This window comes from Choristoneura fumiferana, chromosome 6 (assembly GCF_025370935.1).
Source record: "Choristoneura fumiferana chromosome 6, NRCan_CFum_1, whole genome shotgun sequence".
NCBI lineage: Eukaryota > Metazoa > Arthropoda > Insecta > Lepidoptera > Tortricidae > Choristoneura > Choristoneura fumiferana.
The window spans coordinates 4,500,247-4,525,828 of NC_133477.1; the positions used below are offsets into that span (position 1 = coordinate 4,500,247).

Here is a 25,582-nt window from a genome sequence, read left to right on the forward strand (position 1 = left end):
TATCTGTCACATAATATCGAAGCTTTGGCATTTGGACTTTTAGGCTTGTATTGAGTGTGATTATTTCGTTCAACTACTATAAGGAACTTGTCCTTCAAGTAGCCTGCCTAAAAGGCGACCAGTCGCCATTTAGAATTTTGTCGGCGATTTCCACGCCGAAAAGCTTAATTAGCGACAAATCACCTACGCTGGCAACACCATAGATGTAGATTAGATAGTAGTATTCATTTCAATCAGATTAGATAGTAAATGTGGGTAGTAAACCAGGCCATAAAATAAAATAAAAATAGATAGTAATACTGGTGCTGAACAATACAGATGAAACCTATGAAAATAATAAGCATTGGTGAGGCAGAGACTCAACTATGACGTCATCAAAATAATTTCAATAATTAATATAAAGAAAAGTATTGAATTAAGTTTCTTATAAGTAATTGGCTTTTCTATACTAAAAAAAATATTAAAAAGCATTAGTAATTTTTTTTAGACAACCACTTCCAAAATCCTTCCTGTGGCTTATTCATGTTACAACGTATTTATTAATTTCAGCGCCATCTGTTAGTGTAGCAGGGTACTCGATAGTCGTAGTACTATTGGAAAAAAAAAAGTTTACCTACATCTCATTCATTAGTAGCGCCATCAGATTCAGTACAAATTTAACTCAATAAAGTGTAGAGGCCAATTTTAGGACTAGAATTTTTATAGCCCATAACCTGGCCGGGGATCTTCTTGACAGTAAAGTTTGCATCAAAATCCGTTCAGCCGTTTTCACATGATGCATGGTCCAATAAACAGACAAAAATTCTAAAAACTGTCTGACCGTGTTCTTCTATCGATTCTAAGTATCCCCAACCAACTTATTTTGGAATATCTTCCATCTTACAGACTTTCGGTCCTCTTTAGCTTTATTATATGTAAAGAAAATACATAATATAAATATGCACTATACATAAATTTATCTATTATGCATCAGGGATAGTCCGGGTTTTTTTTTCAAATAAAACACTATTTTTATTGAATGGAATTGAAAATTTATTAAACCTACCTACCTAGTAATAATTATAATCTTCACATCTCTGTTACACATAATGTATCACATGGATTTGAAAATTATTTGAATATAAAATACTATGACATGAAGCCTGAATGCATGTTTCGCAGAAAAATAATAAATATAAAAAGTTGAAAACATAATTCATTTGATCTTCTTCAGCATGAGAATCGCAATTTGTTTTCTACTACAATATAGCTATTTCTAATTTAACAATAATAATTTTAAAGAATTTGTTGGAGCTACCTACCTAAAGATTAAATAATTGAAAAAAAAAACATTTTAATAAAACATATAAAAGAGTGTTATATTATGCGTACGCGACAAACTTGAAAGCTAAATTGAAAAAAAAAATGCTTTTAACTAAAGTAACTAATGCAAAATGCAACATTTAAAAACGGACACTTTTTTTAATACGAGTGTAAAATATTTGCTTACAAACGAATATAATAAACGATAGAATGAACAACAACAAGACCCACAAGCGCCTGCCGCAACACACATACAGACTAACTCTGCATTCATTGTAAAATAAAAAAAACATCCTTGAACATATTGCATTGCACATAATATTCGCAAGCGACGCTGGCCACAAACGACATTTTGAGACTCTTTCTGCTAACTGCGGCTAGAACTCAGCGTCACTAATAAATAATTACTGCATTGTTTATGGATTGTTTAAGTTTTTGTTAGACCATAGTTTTATATAAATGCTCCAAATTTAATAATGAAAGTACTCTCTCCATGTGATAAAGACTCTATATAAAAATAAGTGTGGCTCTAATACTATCTAAATTTTAAAATCATTGAAATACAAATAGCTAAAAGCTAGAATACTAAATATATGCTATGGCCACACAGGACATTCTGTACCGACAATCAAACGACAGTGTGATTTCACACGAAATTTTGAGACTCCACCAATGAATAAAATTATTTGTGACGATTTAGGCCTCGGCGCGCGGCGCGCGCGCAGGTAGGCAGTCCAACCGAAGCGTCCTCGACAATTTGAAAACACACCAATTTTAGAAAATCACGCAAACTCGTTATCGTATCCGATATCATGAACACCACATCAAAACGTACCGTGTCGACATACTATGTAAAATAGGTAATATATATAAGTACGTAATATTATATTTGATTGAGTAAAGGCGGCTGTGGTCATATTGCTTAGAAGATACACGACGGCTCGCAACTACACACTTAAAAATAATGTCCATTACAATTTGAAAACACTACTTATATCTATTCCGTAAGTCTAGGTTAAATTTGTTATTATTATAATATTTATAATATACCGATACAAAACTTTCAAGATTTTCAAAATATATAAATATTACTTTTAGTGTACTAAAATCGAAATAAACTTTGTATAAAATGCGTTTGTATAATGTAGTAGATATAGCGTAGTTAGCATACAGGCTCGTACCGTTCATAGACAAATATATAATATATATCTGTAGGAGTGTTGGATCGTATTGACCCAAAAGACGGTACTCGTAGTCGAAGAGGCTACAAATACACAGACTAATTAAAACTAAATGCGAACCGTAGATGCGTACCTACACCGATAGAGAAATAAAAATATAAAACTTCTAACAGTTAATTAGGAATGTAAACATAAAATGCACTAAGAACTAACTCCAGTACCCTCGTTTGCATCAATAACGGATCGCGATTGGTCCGGGCGGCGCCCGCCGCGGGGCCGCTGGGGACCCAGTAACCAAACTTGCGGTCACACTTGTCCTTACCAATATCGTTTTAAAAAATGTAGAAAAAATTAACAACTCTCAGATTGTATGATTTTTTTTATTACTACTAGATATCCTAATGAACATGCAAAATGACGTTTGAATATCGATATAAAACTAAAAACTACCTTTAATATTCATCAATTATATCATATAAATTCTAGTTAGCAGTCGCGGCCGTGCTTCCACCGCGTCATGTGGAGACACGCCTTTACTTAGCAATTACTATAAAATTAGAATCATTTACTATCCGATGATCGGTGCAAGCATGACCAGCGACGATGTCTATAAAACTCGTTAAATGCCTATAATATGTGTGTTCAGTAAAAGCAACAACTCCACTAGTAATGATCTAAATGATATAACATCAAAAGCATATTATTTTATCATGTAACATTATAACTTTCTACTGTGTAAACCATGCACTAAATAATGTCTATATGTATTTATGAAAATATTATCATGCATGACCAAGGGCAGAATGAGTGCAACGCGGGTCCAGCCTAGTTGTGAAGGCGGCGGTTGGCTGCTGCGTGCTGCGTGACCACTGGCTACGAAGAGAACAGCAGCAAACGCCAGCAAATACAAGGACACCGTTACTAAGATTTACCATTGCTTCTCAAGTATATACTCTAAACTATCTTGTAATGACGTTGGCAGTTAATTTGAGAAACCCTAGTCCATGTAATATAAATTCATTCGATAAATTTATTAGAATAAGTCTTGCTCTTCACTAAAATTAAATATTCTATCATTATTATCAAGTGATATAACACGTTACACCCCAATCTACCCATATATAAAAATATCAAGGAAAGTATTTACTCGCTGCGCTCTCACCGACCGCGCTATTCGAAAGACTAAATGAGTAGAGAGCTCTGGCGGCGATCGGTCGACCGCGCCTCTCGTCCTACACAATCCTCTTCGTTTATATTGTTTCAAAAATCTCATAATTTAAACATGTCTCGTCAATTTACGTTACGTCTAATTAGAAGTAGATCGTCGCAGCGAGCTAACCGGCGCGGCCAGCGGACGCAGTCTCCGGCCACACACTGCCAATATTACCCCGAGAGACGACCATTTTGTGAATGTTAGAGTACAACCCTCTCGTTGGCTAATGCTGGGCCAGAACTGGTGTAGCGTCCCCACGACACCCCCTGAATGGGGCGTTACAACACGAACACCCGATAAGATGTCCTTGCCCACGGCCTATTACGTCCTTCCGAGAGGAACAATACTATGCATTGGAGACTTTACAAGCGTTTTTGGTGATCAGTTTTCATCAATATTAATGCTGGTTAGTTGTCGCTGCTGAATATTTCAGATTGTGAATTGCACTAATGTTGACCCCAGAGAAGTTCTATCAAAGATAGGCAACATTACGAGTAATAAATCGATGAATTGTTTTATCGGTTAAACGTGACATTTTAAATTGCCTTTTTTAATGTAAATTGGCGCTTCCGTAATATAATAATTAATAACTTCTCGCGCCTCGTTGTTTCTATCACTAAATTGTATCCATGGAGGTACTGCAATTAATACAATTTTAAGTTACAGAAATTGATCGTTTGCGATGAATTAATTCAAACGCCATGGATTTAGAACACTTGTTACTCTTTAAGTGATGTCTCCAAGCACAGCGTGGTCCCTCGACGAGGCGGGGCGCTCTGGCTCTGGTCTACTGGTGGCGCTGCACGGGCGTCTGGCAGTAGGGGCACTCGTCGGCGTTGCGGGCGCAGGTGTCGCAGAGCACGTAGTGGTTGCAGGGCGCGAGCGTGACGGCGCGCGGGCGCTCCTCGCAGTCCATGCACTTGGTGGCGGTCTCCAGGTAGAGCACCTTCTCTATCTCCTCGAGGTCTGCGCGCGCGGCGGCCTGCAGCTGCTTGAGCGCGGGCAGCGGGAGCGTGCGCAGGTCTCGCGCGCGCGCGCCGGCCGCCGCCCCGCGCGCCGCGTCCAGCTCGCGACGCAGCGCGTGCGCGCGCGCCACCGCCTCGTCGCGCTGTCGCTCGGCCAGCGCGGCCGCGCGCGCCGCCTCGTCCGCCTCGCGCTGCCACGCGCCGCACGCCGAGCGCGCCTGCGCGATGCGCTCGTCCCAGCGCGCGGCCGCCGCTCGCGACGCGACCACCTCGTCGCGCAGCCGCGACAGCTCCGGCGTGGGGCCGGGCGACCCGCCCGCGAACTCGAACCCGCCGCCGCCGTAGCTGCCCGTCTTGAGCGTGGCGTGCGAGTGAGAGTGCGAGTGCGAGTTGAACAGCCGCTCGGCGTCGGGCGCGTACCGCAGGAAGGGCGGCAGCGGCGAGCCGGCGGCGGGCGGGCTGAAGGCGCGCAGCGAGGGGTGCGCGCGCGGGATGTTGACGGGCGCGGAGGGCGGCAGCAGCGGCTCGCCGTCGGCCAGGTCGCGGTCGAGCGCGGCCACCAGCGACAGCGGGTCGTCGAGGTTCATGTCGTCGAGCGCGTTGCCGACCACCTCCTGCAGCATGGCGGCCTGCGCCCACACGGAGGGCGGCGGCGCGGGCTTGTCGGGCGGCGCGCCGGGCGCGCGCGCGCCGCTCGAGCCGCCGCTGGAGGTGGACGCGCACTCCGAGTCGCCCGAGCCGTTGGTGGCGGCGGGCGGCGGCGAGGGCGCGGCGCGCCGCTCCAGCGCCAGCGCGGCGCCCAGCAGCCCCGCGCCCTCGCCCGCCGCCTCGGGCAGCGCCGACGACAGCAGCTCCGCCAGGTTGGTGCCGCACTCCAGCGGCGCCGATAGCTCGCGCGCCGCGGACAACTCTTCCGCTGTTAATACCAAACAAATATGATAAGAATCGTTCTTGACGAGAACCTTAGCTACAAGAAATTAAAAATATCCGAGTTTTCAATAACATCATACGAACATATGGACGTGTGACCAGAATAAATAAGAATATATATCAGGAATAACTGGACCAAAAATAGAATTGTGTAACAGTAGAGTTGTGTAACAGTAGACATGCTTTAGCCTAGACTAGAGAATCTAGTACTGAGCAGAGACGTGTTGTTGTTGTGAGGCTGACATAGTCACCTAAGTGTACCCAAGCCTCGTCGAAAATAAGGTTTAAAAAAAAAACTAGAGTTGCACAGCACTCACGCTCAACATGCGCGAAGGCGCAGAACAGCCCCCTCGGGCAGTAGCCGGCCTGCTGCACGTCGTTACACTTGGTGCTCTTGTATATCTCGGGATGGAACTGCTGCTCGGTGCGCGTATGACAGTACCCGCAGGCCTCGCCCGCCTCGCAGTTGCTGGGCTCGCCCCACTCCTCGCCGTGCTTCACGTTGGGGCACGGGGTGCTGCGGTATTTGTATTTGCGCGGCGATCTACGTTTATCCTGGAAATGGACTTGTCATGATTCCTCCATTTTGACATTTAAAAAAAATACGTTTTTCTTCCTAACAAAATATCTCTAGTTGGTGCCGTTGACGAAAGGTCCGATTTCCGTTACAGTCCTGCTTGAGATTGTCTTCTTTAACCGTTTTCCAGGCAAAACACAAATATCTAACATATTAATGTACCGGTGTACTGCCGTTTCGGCAAAATATATTGGCCAAATTTCACTTCCCAAAAAACTTATCGCAGTAGTTTCATTTCCCAAACGAATCTTTAGCGTATTTCGCATTTTATTCATTTGGTCAAATTATCATTTGGCATAATTTTACTTTGTCAAATTTTATTACGACAAACGTTTATTAAGCAAACGTTTTCTTTCGGCTAATATTGTATTCCATAAAAATGTTTGTTCAAAATTACATTTCGCACAAACCAACCACAGAAACCAACTGCTACCAGAAAAGTAGGTTAGATTAGGTTAGACCTGCGTCTTCCACAGAAACGAACTGCTATCAGAAATGAGTTTAGACTGCATCCCCCACAAAAACGAACTGCTACCAGAAAAGTAGGTTAGGTTAGGTTAGAACTGCGCCCCCCACGGAAACGAACTGCTCCCAGAAAAGTAGGTTATTATATCATGCGATATTTTGGGAAGAGTATGTTATGCCAAACCATACATTTGACTAAATAATACTTGGTAATATGAAACATGACTAAGTAATTATTTGTGAAACAATCAATTTGCCAAAAAAAAAATTAACTGTAAAATTGTGATAAGTTTTTTTGGCAAATGTTTTTTTGCCATATGATAATTTGAGTAAAATATTTTGGGAAAAGTTTTTTGCCCATACATTAATAATCCGAATGTACCATCAATGAACGAATGTATGTACAAAATATTCAACCTCGCTAAATTTACAATATGGACAAAAATCCTTAACAGTATTATTTATTTTGATATTAATCACTAATAGGTTAAACTTTAATTAATTTTGTTAACACTTTTTAAAAAGGAAAGAATAAATGCACATTTAGATTTGTCTGCTCTAAGGGCCACTTACAACAAAAAATAACAAGTTTTAAATATTGTTGTTGTTGTAACTCTTTATTGTACATAAAACATATGAAAATTACAATTAACAAGAAAAAGAGAGGTACAAAGGCGAACTTATCCCTTAAAGGGATCTCTTCCAGTTAACCTTTGAACAATTGAAAGGACAACAGAAACAAGAGTAGACACTACAATGGAAAGATAAAAGGATCAAAAAATTTAAATATTACTGTGGGTTAAGCTGGGGCAAGAAACTGTCAATTTAGATCAGCGTTTACAACTCAATTAGTTTTACTTTTCAGTGTAAGTGTGCCACTTTTCATGATCTAGCTAGATGCATCTATTTGATGACTAATGAATCTCTTGTCATAATTCGACGTCAGACGCGAACATCTTATTTTTAAATTATTTTTATTTTTATTAAACATATGTGGAGAATAAATATAATAAATAAGCAATATTTACCTTACTATTGTGATATTGCGGGCAAGCATACCCTTGTCTACATAACCTAGGAGGTCTTTTACATGGCTCCGTTTTATATGATGATAACACATAATTTGTATCTGAAAAAAAAAAAACAGGTGACTAATTATACCTTCCGCCGCCTAACTTTGCCTAAAAGTTCATTGCCACAACTAGTACCACAAAAACTATAAAGGTATAATACCAATAATTGACTATTCAGTGCCTATGCACTATACCGTTAAGCTATTCGAACACAATCCGGGAGTAACGTAAAGACGTCGCATAAAAAATGTATCTCAAAAATGCGTCAAAACTGAGTATTAAGTAATGAACTTTTAGGCAGATTTATATGGCGCGTGGTATAGGTATATGTAGGAAAAAAAAAGTTATTTTGGAAGAAAATACAGTTTTTCCAATCAGAAAATATCACTCTTTCAGTTATTGTAACCCTGCATGGGTTACTGTATTTATCAACAATTTTCAAGTTCTTTACAGAGTCCGTACATTAATTCTGATTCTGATTCTGATGCTGAATGCGATCCCGAGCGTCACGCATTAGACAATACAGCCCTCAACTAACACAAATCTTAATCGTTTATTAATAAAAGTTATGGTACAAAGTAAATTATTTCAGTGCAAATTACCTTGCCACTTAGGGTCTTCATTCATCAAATTCCGTTCTCTATCTAATGCGTTAGGCGCCGCCGCGTCCCCGTCGGCGGCGTCCGGGTTCTCCATAGCTTGGAGCTCCCGGACATCCAGCACGGGAGGCCTAAGGTCCGGGGCGCCGTGCGCGAACGCACAATGCGCCCCATTCTTGGTACAGAGCCCTCTAGTGTCGGTATCGTGCACGCACATACACGTCTTGTAATACCGGAGGTGGTAGCGGCGCTCCGTGTCGCCCGCTGTTCGGTGAAGGTAGGGGCATCTATGGGACAATTTGAAAAAGTTCAATAAATAACTAAATTATTATTAATACATATTCTTTATTGCACACTAAAAATCAGTACAACAATTTTAACGACATTGAAGGGACAGCAATATTTGCTTTATTAGTGCAGTTATATTTAATCAGTGTGATTTTGGTTTATAAAATTGTATAGGGACTTTTTTCCTGGTTTTTAAATCCAATATGTTGTTATAATTGGTGACTCTATTAACGGTTTTTACAGTATTATAAATGCTATAAAACTTACAAATGAAATAGCGGGACAGATTTGGATTAAATTTGGTATGTCAGCTAAACACCGGGCATAACATATGGGCTACAAGCTACATTCAAACCGGATTGGGAAGTATGCATGAAAAATGGGTGCCCTTCACAAGGCCTAATTTTTTTTAATAAACTAATAATAATAATGAAAACTTAATATAAACTGAACAGATTAATGTTTATGTGCATGAGAGTTAACAACTTTTGGGAGTACAAATTAAAATCTCTATGGCATTTTTTGTGTGGGCAAGGATACCAAACTATCTAGGTAATTTAAAGTAATATTTTACTTTAATTATTCAGTCCCCAAAAGCCATGAACAGCGAAAAATTGCAACTGGCACATTTAAATTTGGAACTGGAGAATTCTCGAGTTCCGGGCATTTTTTTCTCGTCTCGACTAAAGCCAAATTGAGAAAGCTCGAGCAGAAACCCTAATCTCAATGTCATCATGCTATCTTTATTGAGTGTGTACAGTTGATTATACTTTTGAGAAAAAGTTTGATCAAAAATGTGTGAACAGGATGCTATTTTTAATAGTGTAGATGCATGTTCAGATATTTTTGCTCCAATTTTAGCTCAGAAGTATAAGAACTTGACTGTACTAAACCTTTTTTCAATAGAGAATGAAATTAATTAAAAAAATATATATTTACACCCTGCACTTATTTACTCTTGATTTTTAGGAGCAATCCATATTTACAGAATGTCTTCAAATTCTACCAGAATATTTTAGTTAGATTATTGGGTTAGTTTAGTTTGTATACCTCTGTTAAGGTTTTTCATCTGAATTTTTGACACAAAGTGTAGTCACACCTGCACTACACTTAGAGCATCAAAATATGGAAACTTTTTTTTTGATGACCAGATAGCAGATAAGTTGTTAGTGACCCTGACTACAAAGCTAGTGGTTGCGGGTTTGATCCCTGTGACGGGCAAATATTTGTATGATGAATACAAATGTTTGTACTTGAGTCTTGGATGTTTATATGTATTCCTTTCGCCCTAGGCTCTAGTCTTATTAGCCTGTGGGCAAATCAGGCCCTGTACAATACAATACAATAACTCTTTATTGCACACAGTAAGCAGTACAGAAAACACAGGTAAAAACTGAATGCATTTAAGTATATTTTTTATCTATATGTATGTCTATCCATTGTCTAGCACCTGGCCATTCTCATTTTATTGTGCACCTGTCTAATTACCGTACCATTTTTTCCCCGCACTAGTGACACGGAAATTAGACTTAAAGGCACAGATAAATATAAACGGCAGCCCCTTTTCTAAATGTGCACTCAGTCTCAGTGCCGTGTCACTTTTGCATAAAAAAAGAGCAGTACGGTAATAAGACAATAAAATGACAATGGCCATCCCATGGTACAAGTTTTGCCCAATGTCAATTGGCGTAATTTGTCTCAATTATTATGTAATTTGTTAACCACTATTAAAAAGTCCCAAAAACATTAACAGAGGTGCAAATATCCAAACCCAACCATTTGTTGAAATGTTCTGAAAGAATTAGAATTTTACAAAAAAAAAAAAACTTATTCTTGTTGAGGGTTTGAACACTCCAGGCGATCATGTCAGCCTCATGGGGCTCGCTCATTTCCCTACACAAGGGACATATCGGTGGTATATGAAAATGGCTTTGGCTCTCATGGGACAAGTCCTAAAATAATACTAAAATAATATAGGGGAGGACTATGTCCAACAGTGGACATCCTATGGCGGATATGATGATGATGATGATGTATAATAAAGAGGTACTGTTTGTTTTTATGCAGGGAAGTAACTTTAGGATCTACATAGGTACAGAATAAATAAGTAAATATCACAGGACCATTCACACCAATTGACCTAGTCCCAAAGTAAGCTTAGCAAAGCTTGTGTTATGGGTACTAAGCAATGGATAAATATAATTATATAGATGTAGATACAAAAACATAAATACATATTAAGCACCCAAGACCCGAGAACAAAGATTCATATTTTTCATACAAATATCTGCCCCAACACGGAAATCGAACCCGGGACCTCAAGCTTCGTAGTCAGGTACTCTAACCACTAGGCTATCTGGTCATCAAAAGAATAGATTTTAAAATCATTCACTAATACAAAGCTGCATTATTCCTGAATTACCAAGAGGTCCTTTTTATACAGACAAAGTTACAAGCAATAGCAAGATAAATTATATTTTATCATAGATAAATTTGTGCAGACTATGTCACATTAGCTGTTTAATTAACACACCAGCTGAACAAACACCAATTAGTAACTGACTAATCATTTTGTTCATACATCCAAATTGTAAATTTATGTTATACTCCAATTTGAATAATAAACATTTTATTGCAATTTGCAAAAGCTTTTCAAACAAAGACAAGAAAAGTCATACCTTCATTATAAAATTATTACCAACTAGGTACATTCAATCTATGAAATTTTTAGTTTAAATTTCAAATTTCATTTTATCTTGTCAATTCTTATTAAAATCCCATTCAAAGTGTAAAGCCAACAATATCAAACTGGGATTATTAAGAGAAAACATTCAATATTGAACAATGGGCTTGCTTATTACCCTGCAAAAACAAGGAGCATCCAAAACAGCCAACAAGTATGACACACAGGTATAATCTCTAACAAGTAGCATTATATTTTACTATTGGTAAACAAGTTTTTTATCGTAATTTACGACATTTACAAGAGAACTGACATGTAATTCGAGTCTAAAATAGCATCTTGAACACATAATCGACTCTGGCTTGCTTTTGATGCCACGAAAGCAAGTGACCGTCGAAAACAAAGCAATTACAATACTCACTCGTCTCCATCCTCGCAAATACCCGAAGTCTCATTATATTTCGTACAATAGTTATCGGCGCTATAGTTGAAAGATCCGTCTCTTTTTCTAACAGGTCTTCTTCTTCTTTGGTTATTGAAATGCCAATGAAAACATGTAAAAGGCCTATGTTGTGTACATTTGTGTTGTAAGAAAGACGGGCACTGCTCCACTCGGAATTCCTTTAGATATCTGCAAGAAGAGACCACGGGGCTGAGTGAATGGCACACCACTAGAAACTAAGTTGTTTACACTTTCACTTCACAAAAACGAACCATTTTATTATCAAACTTACTTATAATGATTTGGTTTTTCTGTTTGAGCTGTCAACAAAGGCTTCGATTCCGACGGCATTTTGGAAAACTATTATTGCGTTGCGCCTCTCGCGTCGCGCAGGGCACGCTCACCGACGACCAATTAAAATTCAATAAGATCACGTGATGCAAAATATTTTGGAAAGGTATAATTTGTAAACAGTGCACTGAAATAATGTTATTTTTGTAGGGAAATACACGCTCCATTAGGATTTTAATGGCCTTGAACTTAAAAAATCTTATCTTCATTCACTAAACAGAGCAACTTTCCAACATCGAACAAAAGAAATTAATAAACTAAACGCAAACTGTTTTTGACAGAATTGTCGAACTGTCACGCACGTCAAATGTTTTCTGATTTTCTCATAGACATAGAAGCTGTTTTCTAGCTATCTCTCTTTTCCTCTCGAGATTATTCTACTATGTGTAGCTGAAATAAAAAATAGGCCGTGGCTGTTGTATGTTATTACGCTCCAATTTTGTTATTTTAGATCAAAGATTTAGGTAATACTTAAGGACAAAATATATATATGTTAGATTGTTAGAATGAAGTTTCGAAATGTGGCGATCGTATTTTTTTTAATCATGTGTATTTTTATTCAACAATTCAGATTTAAAACATTATGATTCACGTAAAAGTGCTAAAACTAACTACACATTACGATTACGACAACATGTAAGAGAAGTCATTGTGCTTTATCAAAAAAATATTAAATATAGATTTAATAATATTAACAAAAAAAACTTTTTTGTATACTGATGAACATTTTTGTAACAGGATACATTTTATAACTTTACAACCAATAAAAAATGTTACACAAGACTACTAGCTGTGAGCCAATAGGAGGCCCTACATTTACCACCAATCACAAGCCGAGAATCGTTACGAGGGAAACCAATGAACGATCATTGAACTAGCGTCACTGAACGTTAACCCGCCATTCTCTCGGCGCCATTTTGAGCATATGATCATTGTTGTGAAGCTCCGTGTGTAAATTGTGCTAAATCTCGTTAAATCTTGTTAAATTAACGTAAAAGGTGAATAAAACGAAGCATTTTTTATTAATTATCAATTATATCGTAAAATTCGTTAGTAAAATGATCAATACTGAGCTATTTACTTAGCTCGAACATCGCCCAAGTTAGCTCCCCGAGTTGCATTTTGGTTCAATAACTCTTTATGATGTGCTAAGCTCTTTATTTTTTGTTGTAGTTAACAATGGCACGTACCAAGCAAACAGCTCGTAAATCCACGGGAGGTAAGGCTCCCCGCAAGCAGTTGGCTACTAAAGCGGCGCGAAAATCAGCGCCCAGTACTGGTGGAGTGAAGAAGCCTCATCGTTACCGCCCTGGTACCGTGGCTCTTCGTGAAATCCGTCGTTACCAAAAGTCCACCGAGTTGCTGATTCGCAAGCTGCCATTCCAGCGTCTAGTGAGAGAAATTGCTCAGGATTTCAAGACTGATCTGCGCTTCCAGTCTGCTGCCATTGGCGCTCTCCAGGTGGGTTACTGATATAAGTCTGAAATTAACACGTGGTTTCTATTCTATTACACATCCTCCTTTTTTTTGCGGCTGAACAAAGGCAAATTTAAAAAATAAATGTTACAATATTAATACCTTCGGTCAGCTATAATTTTATTATTTCTCTTCCAACTCATGACTCATCACTGGGTGATTAGTGGAATTGCAGAAATTGCGCAATTTGCTGATTATGTTTTGTTCTTTGCAGGAAGCGAGCGAGGCTTACCTCGTTGGTCTGTTTGAAGACACAAACTTGTGTGCTATCCATGCCAAACGTGTGACAATCATGCCTAAAGACATCCAGCTGGCTCGGCGAATCCGTGGAGAGCGTGCTTAAATTAGTCTTAGCACTATATCATAAATTATATGTAATTCAAGTATCATTAAATTCCATAACGTTTTTCTATAACATTATCTTAAACTTGTTTAACATTCATAAGTAAATTATAAGAGGCAGAACTGAATTTTTTTTATACATGCATTCTTATGTGTAAGTTTACTATGTATTCGCATTAGATACTGTTTGTTATTGTTCATAGACAATGAGTTTCTTTACAAATCTCGTCATTTCTTCTATTCTTTCCATGAGTTCACTAACAGTATCCTGTGCGAGACTGTAGTTTTATTTTTAGTGACTGTAGCTGTAACTAGTGTAAAAGCAATGTGTTTGCTGTGGCAGTACATGAATAGCTGTAATTTTGATGCACTTAAATGTATGTGTAATGAGAAAATTGGTGTTGATTAAATATATTACGATCTAAATGCTTGTTTTGTTTACGCATTTTTTGGCATAGAGATAGTATATGGGCCAGAGTGACATAGGTTATACTTTTTATCCCAAAATAATGCACGCTTATTTACGCCGTTTGGTGGTTTTGCTGGCCCACAGAACAATTTAAATTGTTTATTGCAAAGATAGACTGATGCTGTTTCAAAAGTTTAATAATTGACAAGCAACATCCTTAATTGGATATGCCCCCAGTAAAATGTCATGGTTGCTTCAGTCAGTTTATGTGGTTTAGTGCTAGTCTATGCATTTTAGCCTACTGCTTCAGTATATAATGATAATATTATATGCTTCTATTTATTTACCCAATTCTATGGCATAGAATAGACAAAGGAAAGTTATGATTTTAGTAGTTGTCTATTGTGTATTTACTTGTCTGACCTGCTCTGACTACTTATCCAATTTTTACCAGTTTCCATTCAAATAACAAATTAGGAAAGTTATAAGAGGCTTTAGTTCCATGTCACACTTATATAACTGAATTACTTGTGTGTATATACTATATACCCGTTTTCTGTACTGCTTGCTATGTGTTGGTGTGCAATAAAGAGTTATTGTATTGTATTGGTAAAGGTTCATAGGTACATTTTACTAATCTAATTAATATTTGTTTTATTATGTACTTTAGTAATTTTCATGCATACTAGTAAAAAATAAATAAGCCATTTGGGTTTTATCAGTCAAATGAAACATAAATTTGTTTGAGCTTTTATTTGAATATATTTCTTTTTTTTAAATTATATTTATAAATGATCACCACCACCCACACGCCCATGAGTACCAAGAACTCAAGGGAAGTCATTGGTCTGTTGTTGGCCTTAAAGAAAGTATAAGAAATATAAAATTGAATGATAAGTTATTGTTTAAGGAAGGAATAATATAAAGAATTATATTTATTTATATTTCCATTTTACCAATAAAGCTACATGCCCTTATTTTCTTCTGGGTAGTATTATAATCTGTGAAGATTGGTACTCGTATCACTATAATAATGTAATAGATTCTATAGATATACCAGAAATACAAAGGTGGCGCCATCTGATTTGAATTTAAATTTATTTGCTTAAAACTACAGTGGGAGATATAGACCGAATAATACAAACAAGCAATATTTGATTGACTTTAATTTGAACGTAAAACTACAATTAAATAATTTATACAAAAAAAACAACAACAACCTAAACTATGCCAATCCCTTTGCCTCATTATCTTCTATCTCTTTAAGCCTTTTCTCAATTTCTGTAACACTTAGGCCATTATCCTTGTTATACCTATATGATTGTAGTAGCTGTTCTTTCTCCAAGCCTTTTATTCTTTCGTAAAGGGTTTTATTGAATTCTAAATCAACATCACTTTCTTCTCTCAACAAGCAGAAATAAACTAAAAACACGGTGACACTAGCCAGTACTGAGTATGGTTGATACCATGGCATATCTGATGGCTTGTTTTTGATTGCAATGGGTTTAATGGTCTTACGCGCCGCTGAACTAGTTGAGAATTTGATCGGCTCATTTTCATTTGCTTCTAGTTTTGTACTAAAGCTTCTTCCACTACGTTGTTGCTGTATGCAAGCCCTGAAATAAATAAATAAACAGATTATGTCGTGAGGAAAAATAAACATTAAACACTAATTAATACTTTAACATTACACATTAAAAAAATACGTGCATTAAATAAAATCGGTTGTGAATGTTTACATGTTGAAGATTATTAGAATACAGTTTAGTTGCATAACAATTAGCAAACGAAATCTATTTATGAAAAACATTCAGACTTATAGTTACCTTAACAATCTAAAGTATCGAATCATACTCAACAGTTTGTATTAAATTTCAAGGTAAATAAAAGAAACCATGCAAAATCTATAACTATCATATAATTGTTTCTTCAGTAGGTATCACTCACTAAGCGCAGCAAAACGCAAACGAACGTCATTGTGATTGTCAATTTGTCACATGTCATTGTTTTTTTTTTATTTGTCGTGTTTTGGATTCCATCGTTTCAATATTTTAGAGGTTAATGTTTTAAGGATAAAATAGTTTTTTCTAGGTTTTCCGTAGATTTGCCACCATCTCCATTGAGTATCGCAGAGCATTTTTAATTCTAAAACAAAAATTAACTGTACATAAGCCTGCAGGGCTACTACGAAACTCCAAGTTCGTGTCGTGCGATCTCTCTCGCTCTCGTATTAAACAGTATTAGTGTCAGCGATTTTCGAGTTTCGTAGTAGCCCTGCTGAGCATATGTAGTTTCACCAGAAAACGATTTCATTATCTGCCTATTCGAAATGTAGCAGTCTTGTAACTTTTGTGGTACAGGGGGCTGATTGTGCAAATAAATTATGATAAAAGTTAATCCCTGCTTTTCGTGAGTCATTTTGTATTAAATAAAATAAATATTATTTATTGAAGTATCAAACACGAAAATTTACCTGTACTGGATGTCCCAGAAACCAACTACAGAGCCTTGTGTTTGCCGTGTTTTACTTTTCACCTAGTACGGAGAAACTACCAATTTATGTGATTACTAAAAAATTTGACCCCAAAAAAATAATTTCAAATGGGTTTAAAAACTTCATTAGCTCATAATGATTCTAATTATGTAAGGTACTACTGAAAAACTGATTTTTTTTCGTATCTATGGACATAAGGAAAAATTAGAAAACTCCGATAAAAATGATCAATATCTCCGAAACGACTAAACATGAAAAATGAACACACATGGGGGTTAAATCGATAGCTTTTGAGCTGCTCTATCAGCTCAAAACGGTTTGTCGTTGGTTTCTGGGACACTATAATATCGATGATATAAATATACCTACTTATGTTTTTAATAGGTAGATCGTATTTATCACTGACCTAACAAATTCTTCTCCCTTCTCCGGCTCAGCTAATAACCTTTCACGCTCATTCACAGCCTTATCTCGTCTTTCCTTTGCCAATTTCAGGCGTTCCTCGCCTAGTTCCTCTTCATTATTATCGATGTCAATAGGTTTCTTTACTACGCGATGCAAAGGCTCATTGTTCATAGGCTTTGCCAGCAGAGCCCAAATATCGCACTCGTCGGAAACAGTCTGTACTGAAGAGCATAAAGATGATCGAAGTTCCCAAACTTGGGATATACCCTTGTCCTAAATAAAGTAAGTTTTTTTTTAATTAAATGAATATATGCCAAGGGAATGAATGATAATATTAAAAATAGTTAAGCTTACTGATTGTGATTTAAGTGTTTCTATTTCTTTATTGCAAGCCTCTACTTGTTCGGCAACGGCATTTCGTCGAATTTTCTCTACTTCCAACTGTGCTTGTAAACAATCGTTTCCCTTTGATAACTCTTTTATTTCTTCTTGATACTTTTCAATTTGTAATACCGCGTCACGAATGGAACGATTTAGTGAAGTTATTGTTGCTTCATCTGTTCGATGCATTTTTAATGTTAGTACAGTCACCAGCATTAATATCTGCCACAGCGGAGCGTACAAAAATATCTGACACGTCCTTCCGGCCCTAGAAATAGAGTCGTATCAGATATTTATGCACGCTTGTTGTGTCAGATATTGGTGCTGGTGACTGTACATACCATAGGACCGAGCTTTTTAAATCAAGTTACATTTTATGTTAGGTATTTTTTTATGGACAAAGTTAGAACTCTTAGAACCTATAGATAAACATGAAAGGTAACACTTTTTTTTATAAATTCAAAAAGTCATCCAAATTGCACAAAAATACTAGAGATATTATATGCATGATGATATTTGATAAAAAAAATTAAATTATATCTTCTTACACTCTCGCTTTTCTTTAAGTTTGGCTTCCTTGTCTTGTTCTTGGAGTTTAATTTTTTCAATAGTTGTGCCTACCGATTTTTCCATGTTGATAGTTAATTTTATTGAAATAAATGAAAATACACGAGTCGCGATCCATCCAACTAAATCCAAAGAGTATTAGTACATTAGTACCTATAATTTTTAAATCTAATCAAGTTTCCGGGTGACACTCTTTCCCGGCCCGGATAATACCAGGATGGAAATACCGATCCTGTTTTTCGTCTACACGCCCATAGAAGCTCCTGTCAGTTTCTATGGACGTGTACACAAAAAACTGGGCCGGTATTTCCATATCGGTGTTATCCGGGCCTGGAAAAGAGTGTCACCCAAGTTTCCCGCTCCCGCCATTATTTTTTTTTTTCATTTGTGACGTCTAGTTGTTTCAGCATCTAGTAATTAAATAATTGGAATATTATTAACGTGTACTTTATTTGCTTACGTTTGTACTATTATTTATTCTGTGCTTACGTTACAATTCAGTATATATTTTCAGTCATAATTATTATTGATAAGGATAAGATTATTATTTGTGTAATATTTTTGTTCTTTTGTAGGTATCCCAAAAGCCGCAATGCTTTTTTACGTGAAACGAAACTACTCCATCAATTCTCGTTACCCGGGCAATGTTCAAACAAGGTTCAAACGCAATTCAAACAATCCAAAGAGTATAAGTACTGAAACAATCACAATCTTGACAATTAGTTGCAATGCATATTCAATATAAATTTTGATCCTTTTATGTGAATTATCGAACACAAATTGAAATTATCTAATAATGCAGACACCAGACGCGAACGGTTATGTTAATGTCCAGTGGCCTAGCAAGACCATCCCTCACGGTGGATTATTCCACACACGTATTGTGGAACCCACAGCCGCGCAGCAACAATTTTTAAAGGGTAGGTCTTCCATAAAAGATGTTAAGAGCTTAAATTTTTGCGATATTTATTAGGCATTTGAATGTTTTAATATGTAAGGACAAGAATACCTAAACAAGGAATGCATTGTTGAAATAATAATAATAAAAAAATCATTTTAACCACACCGTCTGTTTATCGCAGTACTCCTTGAAGAGCAAAAGTTGAGTATAGCACAGCGGCAGAAGGCTCCTTGGGCATTGCGTCAACCGGACGAGCCGAAGGAGAGTCGGCGGCCGGCGCTGCAGGTGCCGACTGTGCGTCCACACACGTCGCGGCGACGCTCGCTGTCCGCCATCAGAGAGTCAGGGGTGTTTGAGCTAGACCCGTTAGTATCCTGAGACTTATAGATCAGTCAGTTTTTAGGGGAGGTTCATAATCAAAAGGAAAGATTTCATCTGTCACTATTTATCACAGCTAATCATTTATCGTCTAATTACGTCTTCCCAGCGCAGTTCACTTTAAAAAACTGTTTGTTGAATATTGAAGGTAGGTACTGCTAAGAAAGAGTTAAAACATAGTTTGGGAATTCTTGCTCTCTCACCTTTTCAATTTTTTTTGATTTACATTTTAAGTATACTTTACTGACTTAACTAGTAAAATTATTTGTGTAGGTACCAGCCAATGAAAAGAGGCGAAGATCGCGAGCTCCTGAAGGCAAGGTTAGCGAATAGCATGGAGCATGGAGATACACCGGAACAGCAGCCACCGCCGCCACCGCGGGTCCCTAAACCGAAGCCAAAACTGCCGACAGACAAGGAGAGGAGAAACGAATGTACCTAAGCTGTGTTAAGTGCTTCTATAACTGCACCTTTCTGCTACTAAGCAGTGGTCATACTTCATTATTCATGATGAACAAACATTACACTCAATTCCTTTATCAAGTTCTTTATTAATAGTTAACTAACACTTACTTAGCAGAAGAATTAGAGATTTTGTCCTATTATCAAATTATCATTCATCTAAATGATATTATGGTGTAGGTGGAGGCTACATTAGAGCGATCTCATTCCAGGTAGATGCTAAGCCTGGAGAGGGGACCAAAGTCTAAAAGAAGAGAGTTGGGAGTTGTACTTATTTAAATCCATGCGAGCATGTAGCAGTTTCTCTATTTCATGACTGCATGGCGCTATATACATCTAAATTGGATGCGATACGGAAACAATGTCCAATGTAGCAAAGACTCCAAGGCGAACGCCTGTTCCGCCACACCACCAAATAAAAGCCAAACACTTTTAGAGGGAAATAAAATAAGCATCAAATCCTAGAGAGCGTGTGGATTTAGATTTTGTCTAATGACGGTACTCTAAAGTTTTATTTTCGACAGTGTTAACCCAGATACGCGAGCGAGCTGAGTGGCTCGCAGAAATGGAAGACTTGGGCCACGCGGGGGCCCATAGGGACATCGTGCACGATCAGATAGCGGAGCGCATGCGGGCCCTCGACGCTTTGGGGATCGACAGCCAGTGCTCTACCGCCAGATCCACGGATTCTGGGTTCAGCACTACTGGGGAAATCGTGAAGATGGGAACCGGGAGGTCGCAGGGAAGCGCTGCCAAGTCTGGTCAGTATCAGTCTGTATCTGTAGTTCATTTTAAGTGGGTAGTAAGTATGCCTGCATGAGGTTACAAACACACACACACACACAACAAACATCACGCCTGTATTCCCAAATGGGGTAGGCAGAGCACACAAAATGTTACCACTTCAGAGCCACTTAGCAATTTTAGGTTTTAAGTTTGACAAAAACGGTACAATAGTGACAGGTTGCTAGCCTGTCGCCTACGGTATACCTTAACCTATATCCTCAGTCGCTTCTTACGACATCCACGGAAGAAATGGAGAGGTGTAATTCTAACCTGACACCACACGGCATGATGTTACAAGCACAAAATAATATAACTGAATCAAGAAAGTTAGGCTATTTTAGACAGATCTGGTATGGGGGAGTGGTCATTACTCCATAACAAAAGAGATGAGTGGGGTGTCTCATTGGATTTAACTGACATTAAATGAAAGAGGATCGCTACCTTTCTTCCAAACTAAAATTCAAGAATTGTTCACAGTAAAATCAAATCGGTCTACTGGCTCACGAGAAAAGCAGAAATCAACAAGAAGCTCAGCAAGAGGATGCACTAAGAAGGAAGAAAATGTATTTGCCTACAACAATGTTCCACTTCTACAATATTCTCCTAGGAGAAGAGTATGAAACTTTATTGCGTTTGTTATTTTCTTGTTTATCATGTATGGTTTTCATTGTAGCAGTACATGCATAAATTAATAAAAACTAATTTTAATTAATTGAATTATTTTAATTAGATCAGTCACTGTAATCTTCAATTACTATAGTTTTACTTTTCTTTGTCTGTGAGCTATCACTTGCCATCAATTTCCGTTTTTTAATAGTCTTTTCTTTTACTTCAATGTTATTATCATTAGTTTCAATCTGAATTGGTGCTGGCCTATCAATTTCAAACTGTGAATATTTTCTTACAGGCATTTTTAATGTGAAATCTGGATCTTGTACCAAATCTATGTTTGGGCCTTTCTTAATATAGCTTATAGTAGAATATGCAGTGAAATGAAAGTCTTCTACAAGATAATTCTCCACTAGTAAATAAGCAATAACATCTTCACCTACAGCACGAGAAATACTTGGTTCCTTGCCTTTATGCCTCAAATTTACGGGCCCTTTTAAAAACCAAGCATCTAATATTTTTTGTGCAGTTAGTTTTGTATCCTGCTTGTCAGCATTTTCAATAATGCTGGCCAAAGTCTTGCAGTGTGATTCAAGATTTATTTCTCTAACATTGGAATTGGGATTGGAGCAAATATCACACATTTTGTTACAGTCTGCATTACCCCAGTCTTCATCAAAATGTTCAGCTATGAGCTGCCTTCTGCACAGAGTCCCATTGAGGCAGTATTTCACCATGCCATAAAGGTGATCCAAACTCCCCACTGAAGTGAATACCATTGTGCTAACCTTGAATAGATCTTGCATTCTGTAGAGAGTTACACATTCTGCTCTGTCGCCATCTCTACCTGCCCGACCACTCTCTTGGTAGTAATTCTCCATTGATTTGCTTATTGTATGATGTATTACAAACCTAACATCAGGTTTGTCTATGCCCATACCAAAAGCCACTGTGGCTACTATCGCTTGGTAGTGCTTATCATGCCATTTTATATGTACTTTAGACCTCGCATCAGCCTCTAAATTAGCATGATAGCTTGCAACTTTTAGCCCTCTTTTGCGTAACCCATTAGCAATGTCTTCACAATCTTTTATACTGTGAGTGTAGACTATACCACTCTCTCCTTTATATCTGTACTTAATTAATTTTTCAAGGATAGTCAAGCATTCTTCTTGTGATGATGGTTTTTCCAGTATTTTATAAAATAAGTTAGGTCTATTGAAAGTAGACTTTATTACTAAACAGCCTTGTATGTTAAGAATTTTTTGTACATCAGTCAAAACATGGGCTGTAGCTGTGGCTGTTAGCCCTAAGATAGGGACCTTCGGGAACATGTTGGATAGTATCCCAAGGAATTTATAATCAGGTCTAAAGTCGTGCCCCCATTGTGAACAACAGTGTACTTCATCAATTGCAATCCTCTGTAGTCTGCCATCAGCAAAGCATTTCTGTAAGTTTGCCATAAATCTTTTACTCTTTGCAAACCTTTCCGGTGTCACATAGAGAAGCTTTATAGGAGAGTTTTTATCTTTTAATATGTTCAAAGCAGCATTGGAGTCTTCCCTTGAAGTGTTGCTGGTAATGAGCTGTGCAGGGATATCTTTCTTGGTGAGTGACCTGACTTGGTCTTCCATAAGAGAAACAAGAGGAGAGACTACAATAGTGAGACCTGGTTTTATTAGAGCTGGCAGCTGGTAACAGAGACTTTTGCCAGCACCGGTCGGCATCACAACTATAGCATGTTGCCCTGACAAAGTACAATTAATTGCACTCAACTGATGCGGCCTGAAGGATTCCAGTTTAAAAACATTCTGCAAAGTTATGTTGACATCATCCGACCATTCGTAGCTCGTCCCTGCCCAGTCAATGCTCGCTAGGCTGTCTGATTTTAGTTTGTTGATAGAATTTTTAAGAGAAGTTTTCTTTTCGTGCAACTGGCGTTGTTGATTTTTTAGTTTCGCTATTTCAGCATCAATTCTGGTTAACTCTTTATCCACATTTTTTATTTCTTTCTCTAAATCATTAACGGTCTTCATTTTAGATCATTGTATGCGACAGCATCAAATAAAATTTTACTGAATAAACAGTAATAATAATTTTAGTAAAAGATATTCAATTTACTGCCGAGCGGGAACCAAGTATGATATAATTATACTATGCCGACAATGCTGTCAAATTGACAGTGACATATAAACATGTTATTATTTTTTCTTTTTTGTGTAAGACAAGCGGACTTAAACTACACAGCAACAAGTTTTAAAAAGACGAATGTTTAGTGTACCTATATTATATAAATATTCTAGTTAATTTTTATCCTCTATCATGATAAACTTGATCCACTTTGTTAGATGCCACTGAAATGCACCCGACCCGAGCCCGACATTATATATTTACTTCACCTACAAGGACAAAGGAATATGTGACCATACCACAGTATAACAATAAGAAAATTTAATATTTCGTGGAACTTCGCAATAAATTATGTTACGCTTTCGCTTGACGGGAAGAGACTGTCTCTCTGAGGGAAGTTTGTACGTAATTTATAAAGTTGCGTTATGATATTGCACAATTTAAAACTTCGTGTATAGGTAAACGTTAACTAAGCTCGCTTGAATTAAAAATATAAAAAACTTGTTTAATTTTGAAATACTCTGTACACGTTAAATACTCTGAGCAATAAAAAAGATCACAACGGAAAATTATAACTCACTCCCAGACCAATACCGCATCAACTCAAAATAATACACCATTTTAATTTAGACTTAAATCAAATTTCGCGCATAATTCAAATTGTACAATAAAGCGCTATATGTAATTACATAATTTGTAATTAGTAATGTTCATTGACTTTATGAAACGGCATTTAGTTTGGCTGCACTTTAAATTCATGACATGATGCTGATTTATTTGATTATCCTATCAATAAACAAAGAGGAAGTGTCAATTACGGGGTCGAGTTATCAACTACGCGCTATTCGTATGTGGTGGACTGTTTCGTAAACATGCAAATAGTAATTCTTCTGTTCTTGAATATGTGAGTTTAAGAAAGAAAACCATATGCCTGTAAATGTTTCAAATGTAGAAAAAAGTGTCTGAGTGATAGTTTTGTAGTTTTACAGTTTTAATCAAAGGAGAAACAGCGGTATTAATTCTTGCTAGAGGCGGTTCCAAGGGAGTACGTTTGAAAAATCTTCAAACTGTTAGAGGGTCGAGCTTAGTGACCCGTGCAATACATACAGCCAAGGCTGCGGGATTTAGCGATGTCACAGTGTCTACTGATCACCCATTGATTGCACTGGAAAGCATTAAAAGTTAGTATCAATGACTGTAAAGTTATTATCTGTGTAAAAAAACGACGAATTTTGTTTTATTTGGTCAAATGATAATTAAGTAGGTACCAGGTAGTTTCCATCAAATCAATGAACAGCAGGGCTACTACGAAACTCGAAACTCGAAGTTCGTATCGTACCGTCCCTCTCGCTCACGTATAAAATAGTGTAAGTGTCACAGGGACCACACGACACCAACTTTCGAATTTCTGCCGAAGTTATCGGAAATAAAATAAAACACGGTGTAGGTATGCTGTGATTGATTTGTGATTGATTACAGGCGGTGCTAAAGTTTTTCAAAGAAGTTCAATTACAGCCACGGACTGGGCTCCTTCCATATGGGGCGCAGCTGAATTTTTAGCTAGCAGGCCGAATGTTGAGGTCCTTGTTTTGATCCAAGCAACATCACCATTTTTACAACCAAGTCATCTTAACAGGGCTTTGCAAAAAATAACGGATCCGAAACCATTTGATTGTGTTTTTTCTGTTACAAGGTTCGTATTGTTTGTACATGCTAGCTGTGACTGGCACTACGAATTGAAAGTATTGTTATTATAGTATAGCTAACTTAAATAGATTTTCTTTTAGAAGTTACAAATTACGCTGGAAACCTGCAGAAAAAGGCGTTATTCCTTTAAATTTTGACATTAGTGCAAGACCAAGAAGGCAAGATTGGGATGGTGAACTATTGGAAACGGGCGCGTTTTATATAGCTAGAAGGAACCTAGTTTTGGATGGATGTTTTCAAAATTCCAAGTATCTTTTTTTATTACTTACATATAGTTATTTGAATTTGATGTAACAAAACGCAAGTGTCAGTCAATTCAGAAAAGAGGAGTGTCACACTTGAGCGAGACCGGTGACGTGACTGGCTACTCCGAAACTCGAAACTCGAAGTTCGTATCGTGTGGTCCCTCTCCTTCTCGTTATAAATAGTATAAGTGTCAGAGGGACCGCTGACACGAACTTCGAGT

At 37.7% G+C, this 25,582-nt stretch overlaps 6 protein-coding genes across 6 annotated transcripts in view; 3 read left to right on the top strand and 3 right to left on the bottom strand.

Annotated features, from left to right (window-relative positions):
- Positions 1-1,008: 1,008 nt before the first annotated feature.
- unk (RING finger protein unk) lies at positions 1,009-12,377 on the bottom strand. Its single transcript, XM_074088904.1, has 6 exons — positions 12,011-12,377; positions 11,698-11,907; positions 8,309-8,592; positions 7,662-7,762; positions 5,909-6,146; positions 1,009-5,577 (listed from the first exon to the last, which is right to left on the bottom strand). Exons 1-6 carry the CDS (start codon positions 12,067-12,069, stop codon positions 4,484-4,486), a joined length of 1,986 nt encoding a protein of 661 aa, XP_073945005.1. The 5' UTR covers positions 12,070-12,377; the 3' UTR covers positions 1,009-4,483.
- A 598-nt stretch (positions 12,378-12,975) lies between these two features.
- Positions 12,976-14,313, top strand: LOC141428864 (histone H3.3A). Its single transcript, XM_074088905.1, has 3 exons — positions 12,976-13,067; positions 13,243-13,530; positions 13,760-14,313. The coding sequence occupies exons 2-3, from the start codon at positions 13,249-13,251 to the stop codon at positions 13,886-13,888; spliced, it is 411 nt and encodes a 136-aa protein (XP_073945006.1). The 5' UTR covers positions 12,976-13,067; positions 13,243-13,248; the 3' UTR covers positions 13,889-14,313.
- A 2,003-nt stretch (positions 14,314-16,316) lies between these two features.
- Positions 16,317-18,209, bottom strand: LOC141428474 (uncharacterized). Its single transcript, XM_074088464.1, has 4 exons — positions 18,125-18,209; positions 17,550-17,752; positions 17,197-17,468; positions 16,317-16,441 (listed from the first exon to the last, which is right to left on the bottom strand). The coding sequence occupies exons 1-4, from the start codon at positions 18,207-18,209 to the stop codon at positions 16,384-16,386; spliced, it is 618 nt and encodes a 205-aa protein (XP_073944565.1). The 3' UTR covers positions 16,317-16,383.
- Positions 17,416-21,378, top strand: LOC141428866 (UPF0193 protein EVG1 homolog). Its single transcript, XM_074088908.1, has 6 exons — positions 17,416-17,477; positions 18,719-19,063; positions 19,226-19,409; positions 19,696-19,856; positions 20,409-20,645; positions 21,148-21,378. The coding sequence occupies exons 2-6, from the start codon at positions 18,940-18,942 to the stop codon at positions 21,288-21,290; spliced, it is 849 nt and encodes a 282-aa protein (XP_073945009.1). The 5' UTR covers positions 17,416-17,477; positions 18,719-18,939; the 3' UTR covers positions 21,291-21,378.
- Positions 21,373-23,425, bottom strand: LOC141428865 (ATP-dependent DNA helicase Q1-like). The gene has a single exon (XM_074088907.1). It carries the CDS (start codon positions 23,313-23,315, stop codon positions 21,402-21,404), a length of 1,914 nt encoding a protein of 637 aa, XP_073945008.1. The 5' UTR covers positions 23,316-23,425; the 3' UTR covers positions 21,373-21,401.
- Positions 23,426-24,231: 806 nt separating this feature from the next.
- Csas (CMP-sialic acid synthase) overlaps positions 24,232-25,582 on the top strand; it is a 26,090-nt gene continuing 24,739 nt past the window's right edge. The window contains exons 1-4 of the mRNA XM_074088910.1: positions 24,232-24,313; positions 24,391-24,590; positions 24,889-25,102; positions 25,197-25,364. Coding sequence (XP_073945011.1) covers positions 24,282-24,313; positions 24,391-24,590; positions 24,889-25,102; positions 25,197-25,364 — 614 coding nt within the window. The 5' untranslated portion in view covers positions 24,232-24,281. The remainder of the gene's footprint in view (positions 24,314-24,390; positions 24,591-24,888; positions 25,103-25,196; positions 25,365-25,582) is intronic.